The sequence below is a fragment of the Gopherus evgoodei genome, chromosome 16, assembly GCF_007399415.2.
Source record: "Gopherus evgoodei ecotype Sinaloan lineage chromosome 16, rGopEvg1_v1.p, whole genome shotgun sequence".
Classification (NCBI taxonomy): domain Eukaryota; kingdom Metazoa; phylum Chordata; order Testudines; family Testudinidae; genus Gopherus; species Gopherus evgoodei.
The window spans coordinates 22,739,573-22,763,902 of record NC_044337.1 but is presented as its reverse complement, the minus strand read 5'-3'; the positions used below and the strand labels follow the sequence as shown (position 1 = coordinate 22,763,902).

General features: G+C 41.8%; 1 protein-coding gene across 7 annotated transcripts in view; it reads right to left on the bottom strand.

Moving 5' to 3' along the window:
• The window catches only part of RABGAP1 (RAB GTPase activating protein 1), a 151,881-nt gene extending 127,575 nt beyond the window's left edge, over positions 1-24,306 (bottom strand). For 5 of the 7 annotated variants that reach the window (XR_003996724.1, XR_003996721.1, XR_003996723.1 and 2 more), the window contains exons 1-5: positions 24,223-24,305; positions 14,574-14,773; positions 7,456-7,690; positions 4,908-5,112; positions 3,786-3,960 (exon numbers count right to left, since the gene is read on the bottom strand). Coding sequence is in view for 3 of the 7 variants with exons in the window: in XM_030535166.1 (XP_030391026.1) it covers positions 3,786-3,960; positions 4,908-5,112; positions 7,456-7,690; positions 14,574-14,723 (765 nt within the window). In the remaining 4 variants the exon portion in view is untranslated. Of the gene's footprint in view, positions 1-3,785; positions 3,961-4,907; positions 5,113-7,455; positions 7,691-14,573; positions 14,774-24,222 lie in introns of all 7 variants that reach the window. The other 2 variants (XM_030535167.1, XM_030535169.1) reach the window with 2 other exon arrangements.
• Positions 24,307-24,330: the final 24 nt, after the last annotated feature.

Genomic DNA, 24,330 nt, shown 5'->3' with positions numbered 1-24,330 from the left:
CAAGATTATTTTTTCCTAAAGATCTGCCTCCATAAAGAAGTTGCACAGATTTAACTAAAGGTGTGCACTGATTTAGTCAAACTGGTAGTACTTTTTAAGCATATACTCTTGCATCAGTTTAACAAAAGGTGTGATATTGCATCTTCTTGCACTGGTTTAAATCTGGTTTACATCAATTTAGCCTGCTCCTGTTATGCAAACCGTTAGGGCAAGCTACCCTGATGTAAGCCAGGTTCAAACTGATGCAAAAATACACAATGTAGCACCAGTTTAACTAAGAAAGTGCAATGTCACACCTTTAGTCAAACTGATGCAACTGGGTATGTAAACAAGGTCTAACTGCCAGCTCCACAAATTCTCTGTGTTCTTTCTGGCCTGCACTTCAACAACAGAGATTCTGCAACTGAAATTTGATTATTGTGTTTGCGACTGTTCAAGCCCAGAGTAGACTGTCTCACTCTCCCAGAGCTGTGTTGTCTCTGCAAGGTTAAAAGGAAAAAGCAGGTTTCAGAAGATCCTCCAGATCCTCCAGGACAAATCTGCAAGACCATATTTATGAGGTTCCTTTTTCAACTATAACGACAGTACCCTGCACAGTGCAGCAAGCTTCACCTAAAGTCTGTATCTCCCTGGTGGAAACTCTAGGGTAGCTTCAGATACAGTATTAATTTTAATATTATTACATTTTACTTTTAATTCAATGAAACCTATGCATTAGCCTTTGCTATTTTTTTTATATTAAATGGAGATTGTTTTGCATCTCCACATTTTCAGTTTTTTATATGGTGTAAATTTTTATAATGATAGTGAATATCTACAGCCTAGCAGCTGTCAAGGGGCAGGTAAAGGTTAGCAGCTGGGAAAGTGAGACACACGTGGGTTTGTGGAATATACACATAAGATATTTCTGCTAAAATGATCGGCGGTGAAGCAGTTAATGCTGACATTGAAACTATTCTCTTTTGCTTTCACCCTACTGGATAATTCACACTCTTTAGAGATATTGTTTCAGACTCTCTGCACACGTAGGCAGATGTCACTGCCTCAGACTGAAATTCATTCAGATTGAGTTTTCTTTGTAATCATAAATGCTGAAAAATTTTAAATTACAGTTTAGATTTTGGAGCACAATTATTCAGCCAAGGGTGAATTACACAGCTGTAGAATTACAGAAAACATGGAATCATAGAAATGTAGGTCCTTGGAAGGGACCTTGAGAAGTCATCAAGTCCAGTCCTGTGCCCTGAGGCAGGACCACGTAAACCTAGATGACCTCTGATGGATGTTTGTCGAACCGGCTTTTAAAAATGTCCAGTGACTGGGATTCCCCTTTTAGAAGTCTGTTCCAGAGCTTATCTACCCTTATCGTTAGAAAGCTTTCCTAATATCTAACCTAATTCTCCATGACACGAACAGCACACCAATGCCAGTTGGTATACATTTGTCACAATATTTACATAAAATATGGCATATAAATATATCATTGGAATACTAATAATTCACTGATCGTTAATATTCTGGTGTGATGTATGTACAGTAAACCCACAAAGGACTTCATAGATGTGCTGGAAATATGTGACTAAAATGTGTTTAAACCAGGCATATCGGGGGAAATTGATAAACAAGGTTTCTCCGGACAAAGGAAAGAGGCTAATACCTCAAAGCAGGCGTGGCCAAATTCAATAGGTTATTATTTTGTACAGGTATCAGAGGTTGCAGGAAGAGAACATTTGCATTGTAAAAAGCAGGGGAGGAACCAGCGGGAAGCCAGAGTCTACACCAGACAGCATGGCATCTATACCTTGCAGGGAAAAAACTAACTTCATCAGGGGATACTCTTCACTCAGAAGAATGCCTTTCAAAGGTTTACTGGACCATAAAGAGTGGGGAGAGATTCCTTAAGTTATCCTTCATCTGATAAAACAAAGATACCCAGCACTCTGAGCTCTGTGAAGCGTCCTGCCAGAGAGTCTGGTCAGCTGTGCTGGAAAACACACTTGGTAAGAAACACTTCCTCGAAAAGAGACTCTCGTTTTTTAAATCAGGTTTTAGTCTTAGAAGCATATTTTCACTTTTGTTTGCTCATAACCTTTTCTATCTTTATTCCTTATACGTGGTACCACTTAAACTTATGTATTTTTGTTTAATCAACTTGTTTTTCTATAAACCAATTCAGTGCTTTGATTAAAATAGAGTGTTTGTTAACCCCAGCTGAGGTAACAAGTTGCTGGGTACTGTCTCTTTAAGGGAGGCACAAGCAAACTCTTAACATTCAGTGACAGGGCTGCGCACAGCAGATAGATTTGGGAGTTGGAGTTCACGGACTGTTACCTGCTAGGCAAGATTTGGGCTGGCAGAGCCCTGAAGTTTGCTTATAAGGTGAACAAGCTGATGTGTCAGTGAGCTGTCTCACAGCTTAGCAGCAGCCCTCACTTGAGACTGAGAGGGGTAAGAGAGTGACTTAGAGTTTTGGGAAACCCGCAGATTAAGGCACTCCCTTGCTGCAGAATAAGCCCACTACTTCTTGTCCTACTTTCAGTGGACATGGAGAACAAACAATCACCCTTTTCTTCATATTTCAAGACTTATCAGGTGCCCCCTCAGTCTTCTTTTCTCAAGACTAAATATGACCAGGTTTTTTTAATTTTTCCTCATAGGTCAAGATTTCTAAACTTTCAATCACCTTTGTTGTTCTCCTCTGGACTCTCCAATTTATTCGCATCTTTTCTGAAGTGTGGTGCCCAGAACTGCACTCTGTATTCCAGCTGAAGCCTCACTAGTGCTGGCTAGAGCAGGACAGTTACCTTCTGTATCTTACATACAACACTTACGTTAACACACTCAGGGCTGGTGCAAGGAAGTTTCACGCCCTAGGCAAAACTTCCACCTTGCACCCCCCATCCAGCTAACCCCGTCCCCGCCCCCCATGGCAGCTAACTCAGCCCCCCCACCCGGGAAGCCCCCCCGCAGCAGCTACCCCACCACCGTGACAGCTAACCCCTCTCCCCCGTCCCCCCATGGCAGCTAACCCTACCTGGGGAGCCTTCCCCCTCTCCCCCCTGTCATGGAAGCTAAGCCTGCCTGGGGAGACCTCCCCCCGCAGAAGCTAACCCGGCCTGGGTAGTCCGCCCCAGCTCACCTCGGCTCCACCTCCTCCATGCCGGCGTTGCTCTAATTCTCCTGCCCCCTCAGGCTTGCGGCACTGATTCGAGGAGACTTAGAGCTGGGCTGTGTGTTCAGCAGAGGAGGCAGAGTGGAGGTAAGTTGGGGTAGGAGCTGTTCCCCTGTGCGCCCCCTCCCCCGTTACTGTGGGCAGCCCTCCCAGTGCGCCCCCCCACCCAGCTCACCTCCACTCCACCTCCTCGCCTGAGGGGACTTTTAGGCGTCCCCAACCACTAGGTGCCCTAGGCGGCCGTCTAGTTTGCCTAAATGGTTGCACCGGCTCTGAACACACCTCCATAATGACATTAACCTTTTTTGCAACTCCATCACACTATTGACTCATTCAGTTTGTGATCCACTATAACCCCTATATGATCCCTATAAATGAGACTTTGAGTACATGAGAGACTTTAATAAGACTTAAAAGCAACATAAACAAATTAAATTGAAGAATAAGTTTCATTTGTTGCTGTTAGGACCAAATTCTTAAATCAGATATTCAATCTCACTGATGTTAGCGAGAGTTATGAGTTCTGGGAAAGTAGTTGGTCCAAAAGAGATTTACGAAGTGTTGCTGGGATATGCTCTTAACACCAGTAAGGTCAAGAAAGAATTCAACTTACAGCTTCTTGGATTTCACATCGGAAGACATGAATCCTGAACAGTTCTGCATTGTAGTGGCTTTCAGTGAAAGCAAAGCAGTCACTCTCGGGGGTCCCATCATGCCCTCGCACACAGAAGAGAATTTTATAGATTGGATAATTTGCTATTTCTGTGTGTGTTTGAGGATCTAAGAGCCTGTTTAAAAAAAAAAAAAAGTAAAGTAAAGTTTGGGGCTTTACAAGGATTACTTTGGCCAACCATTTATTTGTGAGATTGAAGGAGTCCACTTATATTTAGAGAAAGCACGATACATAGACCCTACTCCCAATTGTCATTTATCTCAAGGCACTAATTAGATGTGAAACACTGATCCATGCCCAACCCCTGTGTGAATGCCCTTTTCCCCAACAGAGTGCAATCAGTCAACATTAAAATGGAATCCTATTAAATGGGCCAGGTATTTCCATCTTGCCTGAACCACTTTACTCTGAGGTGATAGGACAGGGAAGAAAAGCTGTGCTTGATTTGTATGTAAGTTATTTGTTTGACTTTTTTTCCTCCCTTATGCCTAAGGAAAAAAGTGTAGGTGCCTGAAGTGCAAGACACTTATGTCTATAATTTCCATATAAAGCTCAGATGTTCCCATTCAGAAAGCTGACCTAACCCACAGCAGTTCACACATATTTCAGGTCACACAATTCTCCCATTCTCATACTAGCCCTTGCCTGCCCTTCTGTGGCATTCTCTGGGGAGGATGACTACAGCCTGCTCCCCGCCTGAGACTCTGCACATGAACAGTCTTACCGTCCTGGCTCTACCTCCCCTGGGATTAGAATTTACTCTCTATTTGTAAGGCACCAGCAAGTAACTGCCCCAGTTACGATTTCCAAGACAATTCAGATATTAAAGAAGATTCTCTGCTGCCCCTTGTACATGAGAAGTTCTTTGCAAACTGATCTGTAAGGCCATTGACCTTCTCTTCTTTAAAATCCCTCAAGACCCACTTCTGCCACATTTAAAAGAAATCCCAGATTGTTCATATCTCCTCCTAATTGTGATTAGTAGCTCGCCCTCCTTTGACAGATGGAACTGATCAGACTGACTGCAACAGACTCCAGAGTGTCCTTGAATGAGTTTCATACCTCACGGTTCCTTCAGACACATTAGGCACTGACAGGGTCACATCTAAAGAAATCTGGCACTGGCTTCGTAAGATAGACATCATTCTTAGGGCTTCCACTTCGCTCCTGGGGGCATTCACTGAGGCACAGCCCAGGTAGGTAAGCTTGCTGAACACCACACTCTCCTCATCGGCCACTGGTGTAAAAGGGCTCGACTCCTCACAATCTGCAATAAGGCACAAAGTGACAAATGAAGAGGCAGGCCAGCTGGTATATGTTAGTAAGCTTCAAGACAGGCCTCCCAATAACCAGGGGTCTGAAACCATGCAACAACTTTCATAGAATCGTAGAAACATAGGGAAGGAAGGGGCTTTGAGAAGTAATCAAGTGCAGCCCCCTGTGCTATGGCAGGGCCAAGAAAACCTAGACAATGCCGGACAGGTGTTTGTCCAGGCTGTTTTTAAAACTTCCAATGATGGGGATTCTACAACCTTCCTTGGGAGCCTATTCCAGAGCTTAACTACCCTAATAATTAGCAAGTTTTTCCTAATACCTAAACTAAATCTCCCTTGGTTCAGATTAATTCCATTACTTCTTGTCTTACCTTCAACAGTCATGGAGAACAAGTGATCACCATCCTTTTTATAACAGCCCTTAACGTATTTGACTATTGTTATCGCCTCCCCCTCTTCTTTTCTCAAGACTAAAACGTGTCCATTTTTTTGAAATCTTTCCTCATAGGTCAGGCTGTCTAAACCTTTTATCATGTTTGTTGCTGTCCTCTGGACTCTTCTCAATTTGTCCACATCCTCCTTATAGTGTGGTACTCAGAATCGGACACAGCCCTTCAGCTGAGGCCTCACCAGTGCTGAGTGGAGCGGGACAATTACCTCCTGTGTCTTACATAGGACACTTTTGTTAATACACTCTAGCGTGATATTAGCCTTTTTGCAGCTGCATCACATTGCTGATTTACATTCAGTGTGAGATCCACTATAACCCCCCTGACTCTTTTTAGCAGTACCACTGCCTAGCTATTATCCTTCATTTTGTAGTTGTGCATTTGATTTTTCCTTTATACTTCTCTTTACTGAATTTCATCTTGTTGAATTCAGACCAATTTTTTTATTTGTCATGGTCCTTTCAAATTCTAATCCTGTTCTCCAAAGTGCTTTCAACTCTTCCCAGGTTGGTCTCACTTGTAAATTTTATAAGCATAGTCTCCACTTCACTATCCAAGATATTAATGAAAATATTAATAGTATCAGACCCAGGACTGACACTTGTGGGACTCCACTAGATAAGCCCTCCCAGTCTGACAGCGAGCCATCGATAACTATTTTTTGAGTATGGTCTTTCAACCAGTTGTGCACTGCCTTATAGTAATTTCATCTAGACATTACAAAAACCCAGGACAGACTAAAAGGGATATGGAAAGCCCGTGATTAGAAATGGAAAGAGCCACTGGGCTATCCAAGCTCTTATGATTGGCTCTCTCCATGGGGGTACCCTCTAGCATACTGTCCGAATGCATTCATTTTCACCAGGGTAGTAAAAGTCACAGGCATTCTAATTGGACCAATTTAAAAGACAGCATGTGTTTAAAGCACTCATCGTGGACACACTGTGAACTAACCACCATTTTCCTTCAGGACAGGGGTTTCCAAACTTTATCCATAGTTTGAACCATATCTTAAATAATCTCATGGGCCACCTCCCTCCTAATGGGAATCGTATGGCATCCCTCTGGCAACTACAACATTGCTCAGACAGAAAAGTGATGTCAGAAGTGTACTTTTAAATTCTTTTAATGCTATTTAGCAGCTAAAAATAAGAATAAGGAAGTTTTATTTTATTTATTATTGATCATTTAAAAGAGAAACAAGAGAGAGAGTGAGAGCATGCTAGCTCTTAGAACTATTTACTGAATTCACAAATTTTGTGCAAACACATTTTATAAGCCTAAACCTTATGAATGAATGCCCACGAGATGGAGCATCTTCACTCTTCATTCTCTGTAGACAAATAAGTTGAGCATCAGACACTTTTCAACATGCATGTAAGTTTTTCAGGAAAAACTGTAAAAACAAGATCCTGACTAAAAAATTTTAAAAGCACCCAAATCACCTAAGCATTTTTGAAAAATTCACCTCATCTGCTCTGCCATACCTTTTAAGACCCCATGCCAATTTTGTAAGAACAGGGGCTTTAATCAAGTATCTTTAGACAAAGTTTCCTTTCCTCTCACTGTGCCCCAACTATCTCTTGCCCTCCACCGCAGAAGCAGCTGCATTTCAGTGGTAACATACACATGATGGTGAAGTACTTTGGGATCCCTCTGGGTGAAAGCAGCCAGGACAATGCAGTACTTTCACCCTGTTCGTCTGCATTACAGCACATTGTTTTGAGTAGTTAACTTACTTCTGAAGTAGTAAATTTGACTATACTATTGATATTATCCTACTATATGAGCAGATGACATGACAAGTGCTTCATACATTGTGCATCATACACAGAGAAACCCAGAACTTCTGATGGCCGCTAGTAGGTACTCCCCAGGTTTTCTAACCTCCCTGTGTCGGTTTCACTGGCAGGCTCATCTCAGGTTTCTGGAGTCCTGTCATCGACACCGGGTTAATGGTAGAGGATGCCGAAGCCTCAAGAAGGATGGGATCTTCCCCTTCTCCATCAGTCCTGCTTTCTTCTCCATGTTCTCGGTCACTGGACAGGTCTTCCACGGGTGGATCCATCAGTATATCTTCAAGTTCCTTCTGCAACTGCTGCTCACTCCCATTCCCTACAATCTAAGAGTCAAACACAATCAGGAAGGAAAAAGGATTGTTCAGTTGAAGAAAAACTCACATACAAAGAATTAAAAAATAACTAGCATAAATTCAGACTTGCCACCAGCCACAACTGCACAAACACACACAACTTAAACAAAAGCCAGACATGCAGCAACTGATTCCCTAGATTTAGTATAGAAGTGCTCTTCTTCAGAAACAAAGCTGCCCTTGTTTAATACTTCAGTATATCTTAAAAAGAGATCTGAGAGCAGGCATTACTTGGACATGGGAAAATAGAGTGAGAGGATTGTCCTCCAAAACTAGTCAGACAGCATATAAAGTATATGCAAATGAAAGTATTAACGGAAGTTAGTACTATTATGGCTTCTATGGAGGCCTTCAGGGGCAACAGCAAGTGCCTAATATTCGATAAATACACTATGCTGTTTATAAGGAGGCAAAGACCTCTGTCTACTGATAAAATAATGAGATTACATAGGAAGAGGGCTCAGGAGAGGGGAGTCAGAAATAGATTTATACCTTCGGCATCAGAAACAGAAGCCCTTTAGGCAAAGTATTAAATGCACACAGTTGTGTTGCTTGCTGACACTGCCCCCACTGAGGCCAATGGCAAAGCTTCCATCAACTTAACTGGTGCAACATCAGAGCCTTAGGCGGTAAGAGGATGGAGCCAGCATTAAGTACTCTGCAGTGGCTAAAACAGACTAAAAATCTAGCCAAGGAAGAGGAACACTGCTGGCTCTGATGTCTATAGGGATACAGAGGAGCTCTATGGAATGAGGGAATAGAACAGAGGCGCATTATGAGGCACAAGGTGTAAGTGTTGGTGTCCTATACAGCTGTGCTTCCAAAATGTCTAAAACTTCACACTTCAGGAACTTATTACGTTATTTACCAATCAGTACCTCTACCTGTCACAATGGTATTTAGATATCGAAGTGGTAAGTGTATCACAAATACCATAGAACAGACAAAGGAGATGCAGAAAGCATCTTGAAAGCATTTTGCCAAGTGGAAGCCAACAAAATTTACTAATGTTCTATCATTTAATTTGTTGGTAGCCATCCTTATCCTGCTGGCGTTGTACCCCATTTCTATATCACATCCATCTTTAAGATACTGATGTAAGACACTGCACATAAGCTAGAGTGTCCTGGCTAGTTCAGTTATATCAGATCCCTAGCACCTTTTAATAGTCCTTTCTTGTTAGAATTTTTAAAAAAATCTTATCCAGAAAAAAGAATCTCGAATTAGTTCCTGTTCTCCTCCTCTCCTTTTTGCTTGGACACGACACAGTAAAGCATGGAGAAAGACTCAATGCACACAGAAGTATGCCCAGAACACCACTTACATAAGGAAGAATATAATTCTATCTGCACCATAACCAATGTATCTTAGTGGAATATCAACTTATGCTGAAAATTTCTGAAGCAATGGCCCAGGTCCTCAGATTCAAACAGTAAGTAAGTCAACCTACAGTCCAAGTAAGACTGTTAAAATAATACACTGAATCAGGTACCAGGAGAGCTTCACATATTACAATTAGAGCCTTGAAATTAAATCTACTGTGAGAGCAAGAAAAAATATGAACTGATAATACCTTGTTACATGGATGTTCATATGAGTCTACATGGTACATGCCCTCTAAAGAAAATTACTATAAAATTCCCAGCAGGAGATATTCACCTTGTTACTGGCTCTCTCATATCACTCCAAGTTATTCCCTGTTGAGCCCTAATTCTGATACAGCAGCTGCAGGCTTTCAAGGATCAATTCTCACCCCCAACCCATCTCCAAATTTCAAACACTTAAATTCAACAGGGAAAAGTGGAAAAATCTCAGCCATGTCTAATACCTTCCCCAGACTTTCCACACCTTCACCCTATGATCCCCACAAAACACAAAAATAAATATTACATCTATGTCTGAAAACCTCAACTTGTATAGTGACCGGATGCTTAGGGTTTAAACAGTTTCTTGATTTCTTAGCCATTTGTCACACATGGAAAACAAAAATGAAAATCAACTGCTTTTCTCCCTCTACATTATTTAAAGTGAATTTGGTTCTGATCAAAGGCATCACTTTGACAACGCTGTACTGAAGTTCTCTATCTACAGCGCAGGTGAAGCACATGCAGTGGCAGGCTAAGCTTTCCACACACTGTGCCTTATGCCTGAACGGCTCGTTCATCCTTGACCTCAATGCTGAGCCTGCCAAAGGAGTGTAACGAGTGCCACCTGTGGTGGTGGTGGCCTCGTTTGTGACCTAACTACCTGTTCACTAGTCACTGACCCGAGACGTACACAGCATTTTACATACGCCACTGAATACCCTTCCAATGATAAATTTCAGTTGTTAGTGACCTGGGCCACAGCCAAATCAGTGATCTAAGAGGGCGAAAGCTCCAGCTTTCCATAGCACAGTGGTTTTTACCCTTTTCTCATGTGCAGACCTCTAATATTTCATATGGAGGTGCAGACCTCTTTGGAAATTCAAGCTGTGGTCTGCGGACCTCCTTTTCTGGAATCTGAAACTTTATTTTCATAGTCACCTTTCACAGACTCCTTTGACCAGAGGTCAACTTATTTACCACTGTGGGCAGTATATGCAGCTCTCTATGTGTGGAGTTGGCCCATAACACAATATATATATTACCTGTATGGTCCAGAGAATATCACATGGGCCGAAGCTGTGTGCTGATTGGGCCGCAAGTGGCCTGGAACCACTGCCTTAGACATAGCCTGTGGACCCCAGGGGTCCCTGGACCACAGGCTGAAAACCACTGCCCTAGCAGACGGTACACGAGGAGTGAAACAAATCAGCAATAAAAGCAACACAGAGCACATGAAACTGAAAGCAGGAAGAATCTAATGAGTGTTATTGTAGAGTCCAGGCCAGGAGAAAACCCCCCAGGCATGCCCACAGTCAGGCTGTCGATGCTGTGGAGAAGAGGAGATTCTCAGTACGGTTTCAAGGTTTCTTGCATTTTATCCTGATCATTTTCCTGCAGCAAAGGAATGAAACCACCTCACAGAGACGTATGGCCTTAGAAACCTCAGTAATTTGTGGCTGGCTATGAACGGTCATAGAAGGTACAGCAAACAAAAGGCAAGGAGATACTTGTGCTCCTCATTCCAGACTATGATTTAAAAAATGGAACAAGAAACATCAATACACTTGAAACCTGGATACAGGGCGGGACTCTTACAGCTGCATTCAAAAGCCCCTATGTGGTAAATACAAGAAGCACGCTGTCCAGAGGCCAAGATAAAAAACAACAACACTGCCTTAGAGGCAAATGGAAGCCAAAGACAGGAAGACAGTCATTCAATGATGCTACTAGTGAGCCATTTTCTAGAAACAGTGGGGGTCATTTAAGATGTCACAGTTCTGTAAGTTTGCTGGGAACACACAAATGATCAGTAAGAGGCAACCTCTGAACCCTGACAGAAGTAGGGGTGCAGAAGGGAAGGGTAAAGAGATTAATGATCTGGTAAATGTCTGTGTCTGTCCAGGACAGATGCTTTCTCTCATTTTAACAAAAACTGGAGCCCAGCATGATCCCAAAATTGTCAACTATAAGATGTTGCAGCACCACAAAACCGATTTTTGAGTATAAGTAATGGTAGCTCACATAACAATCCAAGAGTAATTTTTATATTTTTCTACCCCCTGCTACGCTCAGGTGTGTGCACATGCACACACCCCACCAGCCTTCTCTGCTCTCTGAGAGCTTATGTACTGTGCTATTACAAGATACCCATTCTACAGAGTGTACCAGGAATGGGATTTTTGTAAATTCAATTCCTGCCAACTGCCAGCTCTCACAAGCAAAGTGACAAGGGGGAAAGTGTTGACAGCAGAAACAGCTGTTGGGTGGCATTTTTGGCATATACTCAATGAAAGCACCCCTTTAAATTGTGTGAACCATGTACGTCAGCACATATAAAAAGCAAAAAAAGTTAATAGTTATGAACAGCTACAGAAAATGAGAACATTTTCAGGAGCAAACGTATCTTGCTGGATTTTATACAAATTTTCACAAAGAAACAAAAATGGCTATTAGCTCAGACAGAAGTCTATATCAAAGGAACACAAGATGAAGAGCGCCTCAGGTTCAGTATGTATCTTATGCAGTTCACCAAACAGAGCACACAAACAAGCTTAAAATTCAGTAGGATGCGTGTGAGGAAGCAAGGGAAATAAGATCCACGAACTGCAGTTCTAGAATTACAGAGCTAGAACAACAATCTCAAAATTAATGCCATTCAGATTTTTTTTGATCAGTTCAAGTTTTTGCCTCCTTTGGTGGCAACATGATGGCAGCTGAACTTAGAGCAGATACAAACAAATTAGATTAGTCATACATCCTGAAACAGTTCTTTATCCCTGAGAAAAGTCTTATCCCCATTTCTGCCTCTGACACATACAATCTGGGCAGTTCCTACTTGGGATCTTTTTTTTTTTTTTTAAAGTCAATTTCCAAGTGCTGCTGCCATGCATCTAGATAAGATATACATAAAGTGCCCAACACAGTGTTAACTGCCTCCTCCTGAACCTAGCTTTCAAGTTCCACAGATAAACAGCCAACTGACACAGTGGAATTGACTTCTGGAAAGCACAGTCCATTTTAGGGAGGCAGTGGACAGGACTGTTCCCCATCAAGACACTGGAGTTATCCTTCTAATCTTCGTTTCTCTTTAATCCACTGACAACAAGCAATTGATTTCCATTCATAAAGCCAGCTACAATACCCTCCATTTCCAGTGACAGTTTGTTGTCTCCTTATGCAGAAAGGAGGGGGTTAACTATAGAAATTCCTGCAGGAATGACTTTGAACTGGGCATCTACTTGCATTAACTAAGGTATAATGTTTCCATTAATCATTCAGATTGCAGTTATAAAGAAACAGCATGCTATCTCAAAAGACAGAATACAAAAGGAAAGGTTCAAGGTGATTCATTTTGTTCAACAACTGTACCCAGCCTTCACCTGGGAATTCATGCTGAAGTTTACTCATGAAATCCAACAAAACTATTGTAATGTTTAATTCCAGATCAGGAAACAGCATAATTTTGTTTGATAATACAAGCCCAAATGTTACTAAACTAAAGATACATGTGCGTCCTGAAAATCCAAAAGCATTTAACACCCATAGCTGGGTAATCATTACAACTGCATTAGGAATCCAACCATCTCAGCCTTGAAGTGACACTTGCTTCAGAATGAGCCATTTCACATCTCCAAATGTTATTTGGCACTAACATAGTGGAATGAACTCTCAGTCTTCCCTCTTCTGTAGACTCAGATAACGCTCAATAGTTTAAGAAACTGATCAGCTGCTTCTCACATTACTGTTCTTAAGACAAGGACATCTTCTGCGCGGTGTGCTGAAATTCTAAGATTCAGTAGTGACTCAGACAAGTGAGGCTACTATTCCTCTTCTGGAGTTAAATTTCTGGACAGAACCTTGTGGATCATTCAAGGAAGTCTCACTTGTTGATATTATTTTGCAGACTATTGCTTTGCAAGGGGAATTGTATTGCAACTGCAGAAGATTCAGTGACAATTACATAAACCAAATTTTTCACCAGATGAAAAAGTTCTCAAGGAAAAAGAACTGTTCTTCCACTGAAGGCTGCCTGTTGTGTCATCTATAATCATGCATCCATTAAATGACTAGTACATAGAGATAAGAAAGGAATTCAAGAAAGCCAAGTAGAAAGCTGTGGAAAGGCATCAGGAAATCTGCAGTGAAGTCTTTGTTCAGCTTCCCAGCTCCTAGCAGCAAAGAAAACAGTCCCACAGAGGGAATATAAGATTTCTCTCCCCATTTGAAATTTGGATTGGACATTCGTTGCATGACAGATCTAACTGACTTGAGATCTCAATGTCTCTTACATAGGCAAGATAATTTTTCCTTCAACTTACATACAGAACATTCTAACTTAGATCAGCCCTGGAAAAGATCCACTTTATATTATAATACATCTCTACCCCGATATAACGCTGTCCTTGGGAGCCAAAAAATCTTCACCGCGTTATAGGTGAAACCACGTTATATCAAACTTGCTTTGATCCACCGGAGTGAGCAGCCCTGCCCCACCCCGGAGCGCTGCTTTACTGTGTTCTATCCGAATACACGTTATATTGGGTTGTGTTATATCAGGGTAGAGGTGTATATGAAAATACAGCTACAGGTGCAAGAGTTTAGAGTTCCCATAATATTTCTATCACCACGTTTTAAGGCCAGTGAAAGGCTGTCAAGCATAAAGGAAACCTAAGTGCATAACACAGGGAAACAACCTCCAAAAATCCCTGAGGGTCTTTTTCCAGGATAGCAATCCCAGAAGTGAAACAATGAAGTCAATGCCCACAGAGTTCACATAACTTGCTCCTGGGCCTGTGTTCTGAGGTTCATGTTACATGTTATGGGTGTTAGGTTTCAGACTACTTCCAAATTTCTTAAAGAGAACGTTTCACATTGAGAAACTTTAGTACATAGTAGAACCAATAGGCAAACTGATGACATATGTGCATTAACAAGGGCTTTCTCCCCTGAAAGCTGCAGTAAAGTTGTAATTTTAACTGTCTTAAAATCATAATTTATTATTGTTTCATCCCAAACACTGGGTGACAACTCCAGTGAAGGATTCAGCAAAATGAAAAACCAAGTAGTGATGGTGACAGCTCTTATTCAAAACATAAATATCATCTACAATAACAGCAGAAGTAATTCAAAAAATATCAGCAAAGGACATTGATTCTTGAATAAATTCTCTCTTCTTTCAAGTTTTCAATAACACAAGTCTCTCTTTAAGCTCTTTTATGGTTAATTTGGGTTAGAAGAAAGAATGAACTCGGGTTATGGATTCTTACCTTCAGTCCTGTTTTCTCATCATCACTACCATTATTTGTAGATGGCGTTTCATCCCCTTGCCTGGAAACCAAGACAAAATCTTCACTGTTAAGAGTGGATACTGAGTCTGAAGACACACTGATTTTTCCAACAGAGACCTTGTCATCCATGACTTAAAAAGGAAGTTCGACTCATGAATGAGATTAAATTTTATATACTCCTGAAAAACAAAAATCATAAAAATACTTATATAGAAGTTTGTGCTTGAAGCTCAAATGTTTCTTTTCGGAAACTCGATGACTATTAAAGATCAACACATCTGACTGCATAGCTAAGTAATAGATCTCAGTACATCAATGTGCACTCATGGTCCTGGCTTTTCAATTTGCTGTGAAACTCTTTACTCTCAAAGTGCTGCACTGGTTTCTATAGATCATAAAACAGTTATATTTTGAAGTGTTTCACAAACACCTTTCCCAGTGAAGGCCCATCTACATTACAAACAGATTCACATCTGAGAACCTGGATATAACACTTTCATTGTGCAGTGTAGATGAGGCCTAAAATCATACTCCCAAGCAGTGCTTAAGTTCATCTTTTTAAGGAACATGGTTAAGATCTTGTCTACACTGCCAAATGAGAGTTGTAACTAAATCCCCGACACAGTACTGTCTGTAGTGTAAAACAGGCTCATGGAGTATGTGCTATGCCTGGCGATGAAAGACATTATTTTAGGGCCAGCATACTTCCAACTATAAACCTAGTCATAGATAACCTGGCCTTCCCTTCGCCTATGTTCATGCAAATATCACGCTAGGGTTTTGTAAATATCAAGACATGCCAATCATGAAATTCAACTCTCAAATCATCTCAACATTATATGATTTAACTCGATATGCTGTACTTGAGACGCAATGGACCCCTGAGCTCAGCAATATTTTATGCATCTCTACTGACATTTTTGTATTATAAGAATTAGCTCTGGACACCCTACCAAGAAACAGGAACAGCAGCATAGGTTTGTTCAGTGCTGCAAGTCAGAGCCAACAGATAGGTTAAAAAAAGTCACAAGAACTGGCATTGAGATATACTTTAGATAAAGAGAACACAAGGTGGAGTTCAACTACACATCTCCAACATCAAAGGTTCTTAGAACCCCTGGCTAAAAATAGAACGCCATGGTACAAAGCGCTAAATTCCTTAGTAAGTCCCAATTACATGCTCATCACAAGAGTCCTGGTCTTTACTGACTCCAAAGGATGACCAAACCTGAATTTTTTTTCCATTTGAATTGTGCCCTTTGTCCTATAGGTAACTGACCTCATTTGGCTGCCAAAATAGTAGCCAGACAATGAGACAGTTTACCCCAGACACATTTTTCGAAGTGCACATAGTGGGTACACAAAGGATATACAACCACCTGAGAGGATTGCTTTTTGACTTGGTGCCCTACAAAGTCCATAAGCCATGCACAGGAGGTACTTTGGAATTAATGTTGGATAGATTTTCAGCATCATTTTAGGCATGAATTTTTAACAGTGAGGGTAATTAACCATTGGAACAATTTACCAAGGGTCATGGTGGATTCTCCATCAAAGGCAATTTTAAATCAAGATTGGATTTAAAAAGTGTGTTAGTTCAAAAGGAATTATTTTGGGCAAGTTCTATAGTCTGTCTTATAGAGAAGGTCACACTAAATGATTAAAATGATTCCTTCTGGCCTTGGAATCTATGAATCATCCTGCCTGATGAATGGGAATTGTATTGCAAGTAATTGTCCTAGCCCAATCCACCAATGGGCTGGCTGCACACTAAGACTCAATACACCCAGATGGCTACTCCTTACTCTGAGACTGAATTTCTCCTCCAGTGCAAGGTACATCTGAGATTAGAGTAATATAACTTCACCATAAACTTTTAGTGCCCCAACTCGTGCGAATATATTGCCTTCTATTTTTTCACCAATGGACTATACAATTGCTCTTAACCTCTTATGAAACCTTCTCTCTGAGTGCAAAGCAGACATGCAGACAGAAACTGAGTCGTGAAAGTCACTGAAGGAAGGAGCATTGTGTGATTTTCCTTTGAGAAGCAAGAAATTCTTTAAAAATGCAACATCCTACACTTGTCATATTCAGACAATTTCACACTAACGTATAAAAAGGCTGCATATAGCAGCCTAGAAGACAGTTGCTGTTTTTTCAGTACATAGCAAAGGCCTTGCGTTTTCCCACAAAGGCTTCTGGGTTTGATTTTTCTTAAACCAAGTTAGAATTTAATGAACTCTACCCAACCTACTGCTGCCAAGTAATTAATAAAACTGCCACTCATGACTCTGCCTTGTCACTGAACTGATGGTACAGTGTAAATTTAAGGAAGATTGTAACAGTAAGACATGAAAGGTCAATTGTAATATCACATCCATCATCATGTCTAGGAACGCTTGACGATGTAGTATATCAGAGTGACTCTTGTTCTTAGAAGCCACACTTTACACGAAGTACACAAAGTACACTACTTCTGGACAAAAACATAGAAGTTTATTCCTCTCTTCTGGCCCACATTGGCCCTACTATCCCCCCTAATTTTATCTGCTCATGTGCAATGTTTTCCTGCTGCTCTACACAATAGTAGGTTTGGAGAAAGTACTTGAAAATACTCTCAAGCCCAGACGATCTCCAAAATTTGCCCAACTAAGGGGCTCCACTGATCCCGTCAGAGGCCCAAGGAGTGTGCTTTATTTACATAAAGTGGACAGGAGCCACTTGTCTTTAAGACAGGCTGTGGCCCACAGAGATAATCGGTCCCAGTTTACAATCTTCCACCTTGATCTAACCAGTCTCGCTCCAGACTGAGATTCGCAGACTTTGCAACAACATCCTAATAATGAAGCTGAGGGCAGTGCAGATGACCATGCTCTAACAGCAGTAGATATCAGGGAGAGCTGAGCAGCACAGAGATGCAGATCTGAGGAAAGAGCTTTATGAGTGACAAGCAAACAGAGAGAAGCAATGAATGGAGTAAAAGTCTCATTTCAACTGTATTATCTAAGGATGCTTACCAGCAAATACCAAAGGATTACTGCCACAGGCTTTCTGATAAACCATCTCAATACTATTCTCACCTATGCCCAGGAAGGATGACATCAAATTTAGCATCATCTGATGAAAAGATTCCATTAATACCTTTAAAGCCTTTCCGCCTCTATCTGAGCAATACATTTTGCCTTATTTCTGAGTTTCCTCTGTTGTGTTTGTAACACTGGCCACAAGGTTAAAAAGCCTGTCTTTGCTTTTTGTTTCTGACATCAAAATTCCAGGGTCAGCTTCAAGCTGAGTCTATCAGTTTAAAAAGTTGAAAGTCCAACATTCTTTCATTTTATACTCAACAAGGAATACTGGATATGAAACCAGCAATAAATCGTAAATGGTTATTAGTAATCATTTCTGAATTCCAAGTACACTTCTACACTACCTACAAAATTGGCAGCTCATCCAAAAATAACTAAATTATTAACAAAATGCAAAATAAAAATAAGCCCCCAAAACCTTCTTTTAAAATATTTTTGCCAAAACTTTGCAAATGAAGTGTGAATGAATATCTACTCTCCTGAAAAACAACAGGAGTAGAAGAGCTGGCTTTGATCATTAGCAGCCATTAAGATAAGGAGCAGTTTAGCAATTTATTTTGGTACAGTGTGTCTAGCTTGAAGTGCTAAATTCAATTTATTTTCAAAGTCTGACAATCCAGCACCTTTCATGAGCACTAAATTCACTTTAAAAAAAGAAAATATGCTGTGATTTCACATGCTTTCTACTCTTCAAACAGGCATCAGACACAATAATCAGGGAATGTGTGTGATTGGCTAAATTTATCCACTACAGGAATGTCTCAATACCACACTTACAGTGCAACAATAAGAGATCCAAATGAGTCTGATTTTCCCACCCATACACTGAGTGATAACTTGCTCTGCAAGCAGTCTCTCTGAAATCAATGGGACCGAGTATGAGAAAGTTACTACCCAGCAAAAGAAAGGGTAGCAGGATCTGGCCCAAAGCAAGAGGCTTTAATGTGCAATATTAATGTAAATTATTGGCCTCTCACAAATAACTTGACGAGCAAAAATCTGTGTTCTGCCTATAGAAAATATCAGATTTTCAATTCAGAGAAATTCCTTGAAGGAATTTTATCAATTGTTAAAAAGTGTTAGAATTTTTATCTGACCATCGATGCTGAGAAAAGAAAGAAGTGTAGCTGCCATAATTGAATGAGAAAGAGCAATAATGATCAAGATCAAGAGTTACTTTAGATCAGAAGTCTCCCTGCAGAGCACCCACTGGACACTTTACCTGAACCAGAGGACTCGAGATGGCTGCGGAATAGGAAGTCTATGAGCTCACTAAAATAGGTGCCAGTCTAAAAGAATTCACGTCAAAAATTTGCAATACAATTAGAGATGTCTGGCAGCACCATGAATCTCACAGAATCAGAGAGCAAGAAAACACAGGAGTAGGGACAACACTCCAGCTATGATGCTTGCAGCTTGTCTAAGAAACTCAGGACGTGTATACTCCACATCTGGGAGTGAGCCTCTCAAGCCCAGGTCCCCAGACTGATGGTAGCAGAGCTCGCACTAATGCTCTAAAAGTAGCTATGTGCACATTGTTTTGATCTCATGGCTTGGGCTGGAGCTCAAGCTCTCAAACCCATATCACACATCTGGCTTCAGAGCCCAAGCCGCAACACCTACGCATCTATTTTTGGAACACTAGCGCAAGACCTGCTAGCATGAGTCTGAAGATCCAGGCTGGAGGCTCATTCTCAGATGCAGTGTAGCCATTATGGTTTCCAGTCTCACTGTTGAGAAGTTTAGGAGAGAAGGTCACCACCTAGCACAAATCTCAGATTATGTGCCACATCACAGCTCAGAACCCTCCCTTTGACAACTCTGAATACCGACAGTGTCCCTAAGCTTGTTATTATGGGGTTAATTTCAACACCAATAAAAAGTAAATTTTCAAAAACAGAATGGGTAACTCCTAAGACACCAGAAATTGCCTCACAGAATCTGGATCTTCAGGTCACAGGTTCTCCAGTAAAGGAGGGAGAATGTCTAGGAGAATCACATCCCACAAGGCTCCTTTATAACTGATGGGTCCTTTTTTGTGTGCTTTTGATTTTTGCTTTTCATTCTTCTCCACTCTGCTGGTTAGGCCTCAGCTGGAGTATTGTGTCCAGTTCTGGGTGCCACATTTCAGGAAAGATGTGGACAAATCGGAGAAAGTCCAAAGAAGAGCAACAAAAATGATTAAAGGTCTAGAAAACATGACCATCGTGAGGGAAGATTGAAAAATTTGGGTTTGTTTAGTCTGGAAAAGAGAAGACTGAGAAGTGAGATAACCGTTTCCAAGTACATAAAAGGTTGTTACAAGGAGGAGGGAGAAGAATTGTTCTTCTTAACCTCTGAAGATAGGACAAGTAGCAATGGGATTAAATTGCAGCAAGGGAGGTTTCGGTTGGACATTACGGAAATCTTCATAATTGTCAGGGTGGTTAAGCACTGGAATAAATTGCCTAGGGAGGTTGTGGAATCTCCATCATTGGAGATCTTTAAGAGCAGGTTAGACAAACACCTGTCAAGAATGGTCTAGATCAGTGGTCCCCAACCTTTGGACCGTGGCAGCGGTCAAGCATCCGCCAAAATTCAGCGGCATTTTGGCGGATGCTCAAGCGCTGGCCAGGACACGGGTGCACTGAGATGCCCCGATGGGTGCCATGGCACTCATGGGCACCGTGTTGGGGACCCTGGTCTAGATAATACTTAGTCTTGCCATGAGTCCAGGGGACTGGACTAGATCTCTCAAGGTCCCTTCCAGTCCTATGATTCTATATGGAAATGAAGCATCTAAACCCCTCTTGCTTCAAGGGAACAAAGAATAATTGTACTCATTTTTTAGCTCCTTGTAAAGGATTCTTCTCAAAGGAGTATCATGGCCATAAAATGGTGTAGTTTTCCCATTAGGCCCCTCTTCTAGGTCAATCTGACTTCAAGGGCCAAATGAAAACAGGATATTCATTTTAAGATTAAGTTTCTTCAAGTTCCTCTACCCCTGTGATTCTCATGAAAGAGAGAAGTATGACAAGCAGAGATCTCAGGAAGGTGGTTGAATAACACACAAAGCCAGGTATCAGAAAAAACATAAAAGAGTTCAAGCTAACACAACCTTAAACTTGTTAAGGATTATCAATATAGCTGATCCCATAGGGATTTTATTTTTAGTCTAGAAACTGTGCTCGGGACAAAATGCTTATGTCAGACTCTAGCACAAAGTAATTGCTCCAACCACGGAGACAGACTGCTGGCCCAGGGAAACAGTGGTTTATAAAAGAAACGCTGACGCTGCCTTAGCCAGAGCAGCAAAAGAACGTCACTGAAATGAGTTCACTGCAAAGAGTCTAGTCTCACGAAACTGAATGACATTCCAATAGCATTGTGCACATATTTACGGATCTATGTCCTATGTCTCCCTTTACAGGCAGACATAGGACATAGATCCGTAAATACAGAGAAGCAGTTAGCATGGAAGATAAGGTACTCCAGCCAGAGGTTAGAGTGACCCTTATAAGGGTGCAGTGTGTATTTATACAGCTTACATCATTCACTAGGGATTCAAACAGAAATGTATAGTTACATTTATTGGTCCAGCATGGCTCTTTGAAAATATAATCTGAAACCTTCAAGCAGCAGCAATGACCTTAACAGTTTCATATGATATATGCTACTAAAAACTGTCTGCAGCTGGACTTGGAGAGCAGAAGGAAATTTTCATGCCTAACTGTCAGTTAATCTGTTCACTGTATATCTATAGCCAAGTCTGGTCAGGGCCTTGACCTTCTAATGTTAAGCAGGAACATAAGGATCACTATGGAAAACATGGTAACATCCACAAAATTTAAACAGTACCACAGAATTCCATGAAATGAGGCATTCTGCAACAGCGTAGCCCAGAAGTCTTACAGAATTCCTGAATCCAAACAATTTTATTATTTTGTCTATAAAATCCCTACAGATGAAACAAATTTGGGAATACAGACCAGCCTATGTATTTTTGCAGCAAGATACCTAGACAGAATGTGATCTCCAACTTTGTATTTCTGCACCACGAGCCAAGGTCACTTGCTGGCTTAAACTAGTGTAAATGATGTATTCTCTGTAACTTGAAGTCTTTAAATCATGATTTGAGGACTTCAGGTAACTCAGTCGGTGGCTACTGGCATATTACAGGAATCAGTGGGTGAGGTTTGTGGCCTGCAATGTGCAGGAGCTCAGACTAGATGATCATGATGGGTCTTTCTGGCCTTAAAGTCTATGAGAAAGTCATAGTTGTTGCCCCTCGCACCACCTGCATTTTAATTTTTCACCTTTTAATGCTACCTTAATTTACAACATGCAAAACTGCAAATGTGAATACTGTAAAATCTACAGCTACCGAAGTCCAATTTCATTTGAAACTTTACTAGATTTTTCAAACATATGAGGTAGTATAGTGCTTGTTTATTGATACTTGTTTTCAATCTTTACACTAGGATCACCAGTGCTTGGAACCTACCTATTCCAAACCATAAAAGTCTAAAACAGTATGTGCACTTACAAACAGGGTAACAAATGGGATAAAGAAAGCAGGAAGATTGAGACTGGAATGTAAATCAAATGAAGGGGAAGTAATAAAGTGCCAGATTCTAGCATCAATGTGATATCGGACAAGCAATGACCAATACAGTCCCGGAGCATGAAGATTTGAAAATGGAATTTGGTTATTTTGTTGATAGAACTCAGCACTCGTGAGAATAAGCTCAGCACTGTCTGGCAACAGAGATTTAGAAAGAATGGACTTATGGTTAAGGGAACAATATCAATTTGAAATCAAGTCACTTTCAACTCAACTTCAACTGCATCTGAGTCTCCTGGCAATTTTTGTCATTTTACAAATGCATTCTCTTTAAAAATATATTTCCTTCTCTTCTTGTTTGGGTGACTATTACACAAGGGGAAATTAACAGAAGTCCCTAAAATGTGAGTGAGTAACTTTACTCATGTGAGTAGTGCCACTGAATGCAATAGTATTATTCATGTGCAAAAAGTTACATGCATACCTGTTTGGACAGTTGGAGTATAACCAACTAAATGGGAAAGAGTGAAAGACTATCACTTTGGTTTCTAACCACTATTATCTCAGTAGCTAACTAGGCTCAACTAGTTACTGTCAGAAACTTTGAAAATGCTGCCTGAAATATGCAGAGGAGGACAGAATACTATTATGAGAAACTACATTTTTTAGCAAGTGCCATCTTATGCCTCCAATCCCCACACCAGTTAACATGTATGGGCAACAACTGTCCCATACATGCTGGATTCCTCGGCATATAGTGACAGTATCTATTCATATGTCCATGTCACCCATCACAACATTCAGCACACAAGCCATGTGTGAAGCATCTCAGGTGCAGCCACCTCATATCTGAAGGGACAGGTGGGTCTCTACCCACTTCTAGATCATATTGCCCCACTGCTCTTCTTCCACCCCTTTGCATGCACCCCTGTCCCTATGCAGAACATGTAATCAGGGTATCAATACCTTGAAAGCTAGTGACAGCTACAATGAACATTGCACATGTGTTTCTATTACAAACACCAACTTTCAGCCCTTCCAGATTTTGCAGGCTGTATATCCACCCAAGAGTTTTTGTAAAGTTCAAGCAAAAGTGGTCCAGAGGCTTGAGTGTGACAAACAGTGAGAAAAATACAATGTCCTATCAATCAAACCAATCCTGTGACTAAGAACAAAACAGATCCAGCGCGAAAACAGCCAGGGGTAACCAGGAAGAGGACATCTGGCCAGAAAATAGATGTGACTGAGAATTGTATGCACACATTTCAGTGAAAACCGTCTGGCATTTAGCCACGTGATTAGAGCCTCAACAACACACTTTCTACACATACAGTACACTCAGCATGATGTTAAGGCACTATTACCAATATTGTGCACGTGCCCCGTGATGAGTTAGGGGTGCAGAGATCAAGGCAGGGCTCCACAGAAATCTAGTCTCATGCACAACACAGAAAGGCGCTCAGAGACCTCAGGTGCTAAAAAAATGTGCAGGAGAGCAGCATAAAGCGGAACTCTCCGGGGGGGGGGGGAGCGGGAGCTAGAGTGGGGATGCTGCAGGATGCACAGGGGACCCTCATTAAGGGGCTTCACAGGGCAGGCACCTTGCGCGGGATGCATGTGCCGGGCTGCCCAGTCCAATACTTCCAGGCTCTGGAGTTTCCTCCCTCCCCATTTTGAAACTCCCAACAACAAAACCACCCCCGATGCGCTGGTCGCACGTTCCGCGGATCCCGACGGCACGGCGGGGGCTCGGCCCTCTGGCACCGAGCAGGTGAGGGGACCCGCGTACCGGGGCTACGCGGCCTGGGCCCACCCCCGGCAGAACCAGGCCTGGACAGCGGCTGCCCGCAAGACGAGGCTGAGGCCCGGGGGCCGCTGGCTCTGGAGGGCTCGGGGCGCCTCGGGGACCGGAGACCCCCAGATGCGGAAGAGACGCGCGGGTCTGACCTGGCCCCTCCCACCACACAACCCCGGGGGCGACACGAACCGGACCTACCGGAACCACCACCGCTGCCTCCTCCGGCCGGGCCTCGGCCGCCGCCGCCCCCACCACGTGACCCAGGCCGGAGGGGAGGGGGCGGGGCAGGGAGAGTCTTCCGGGTCA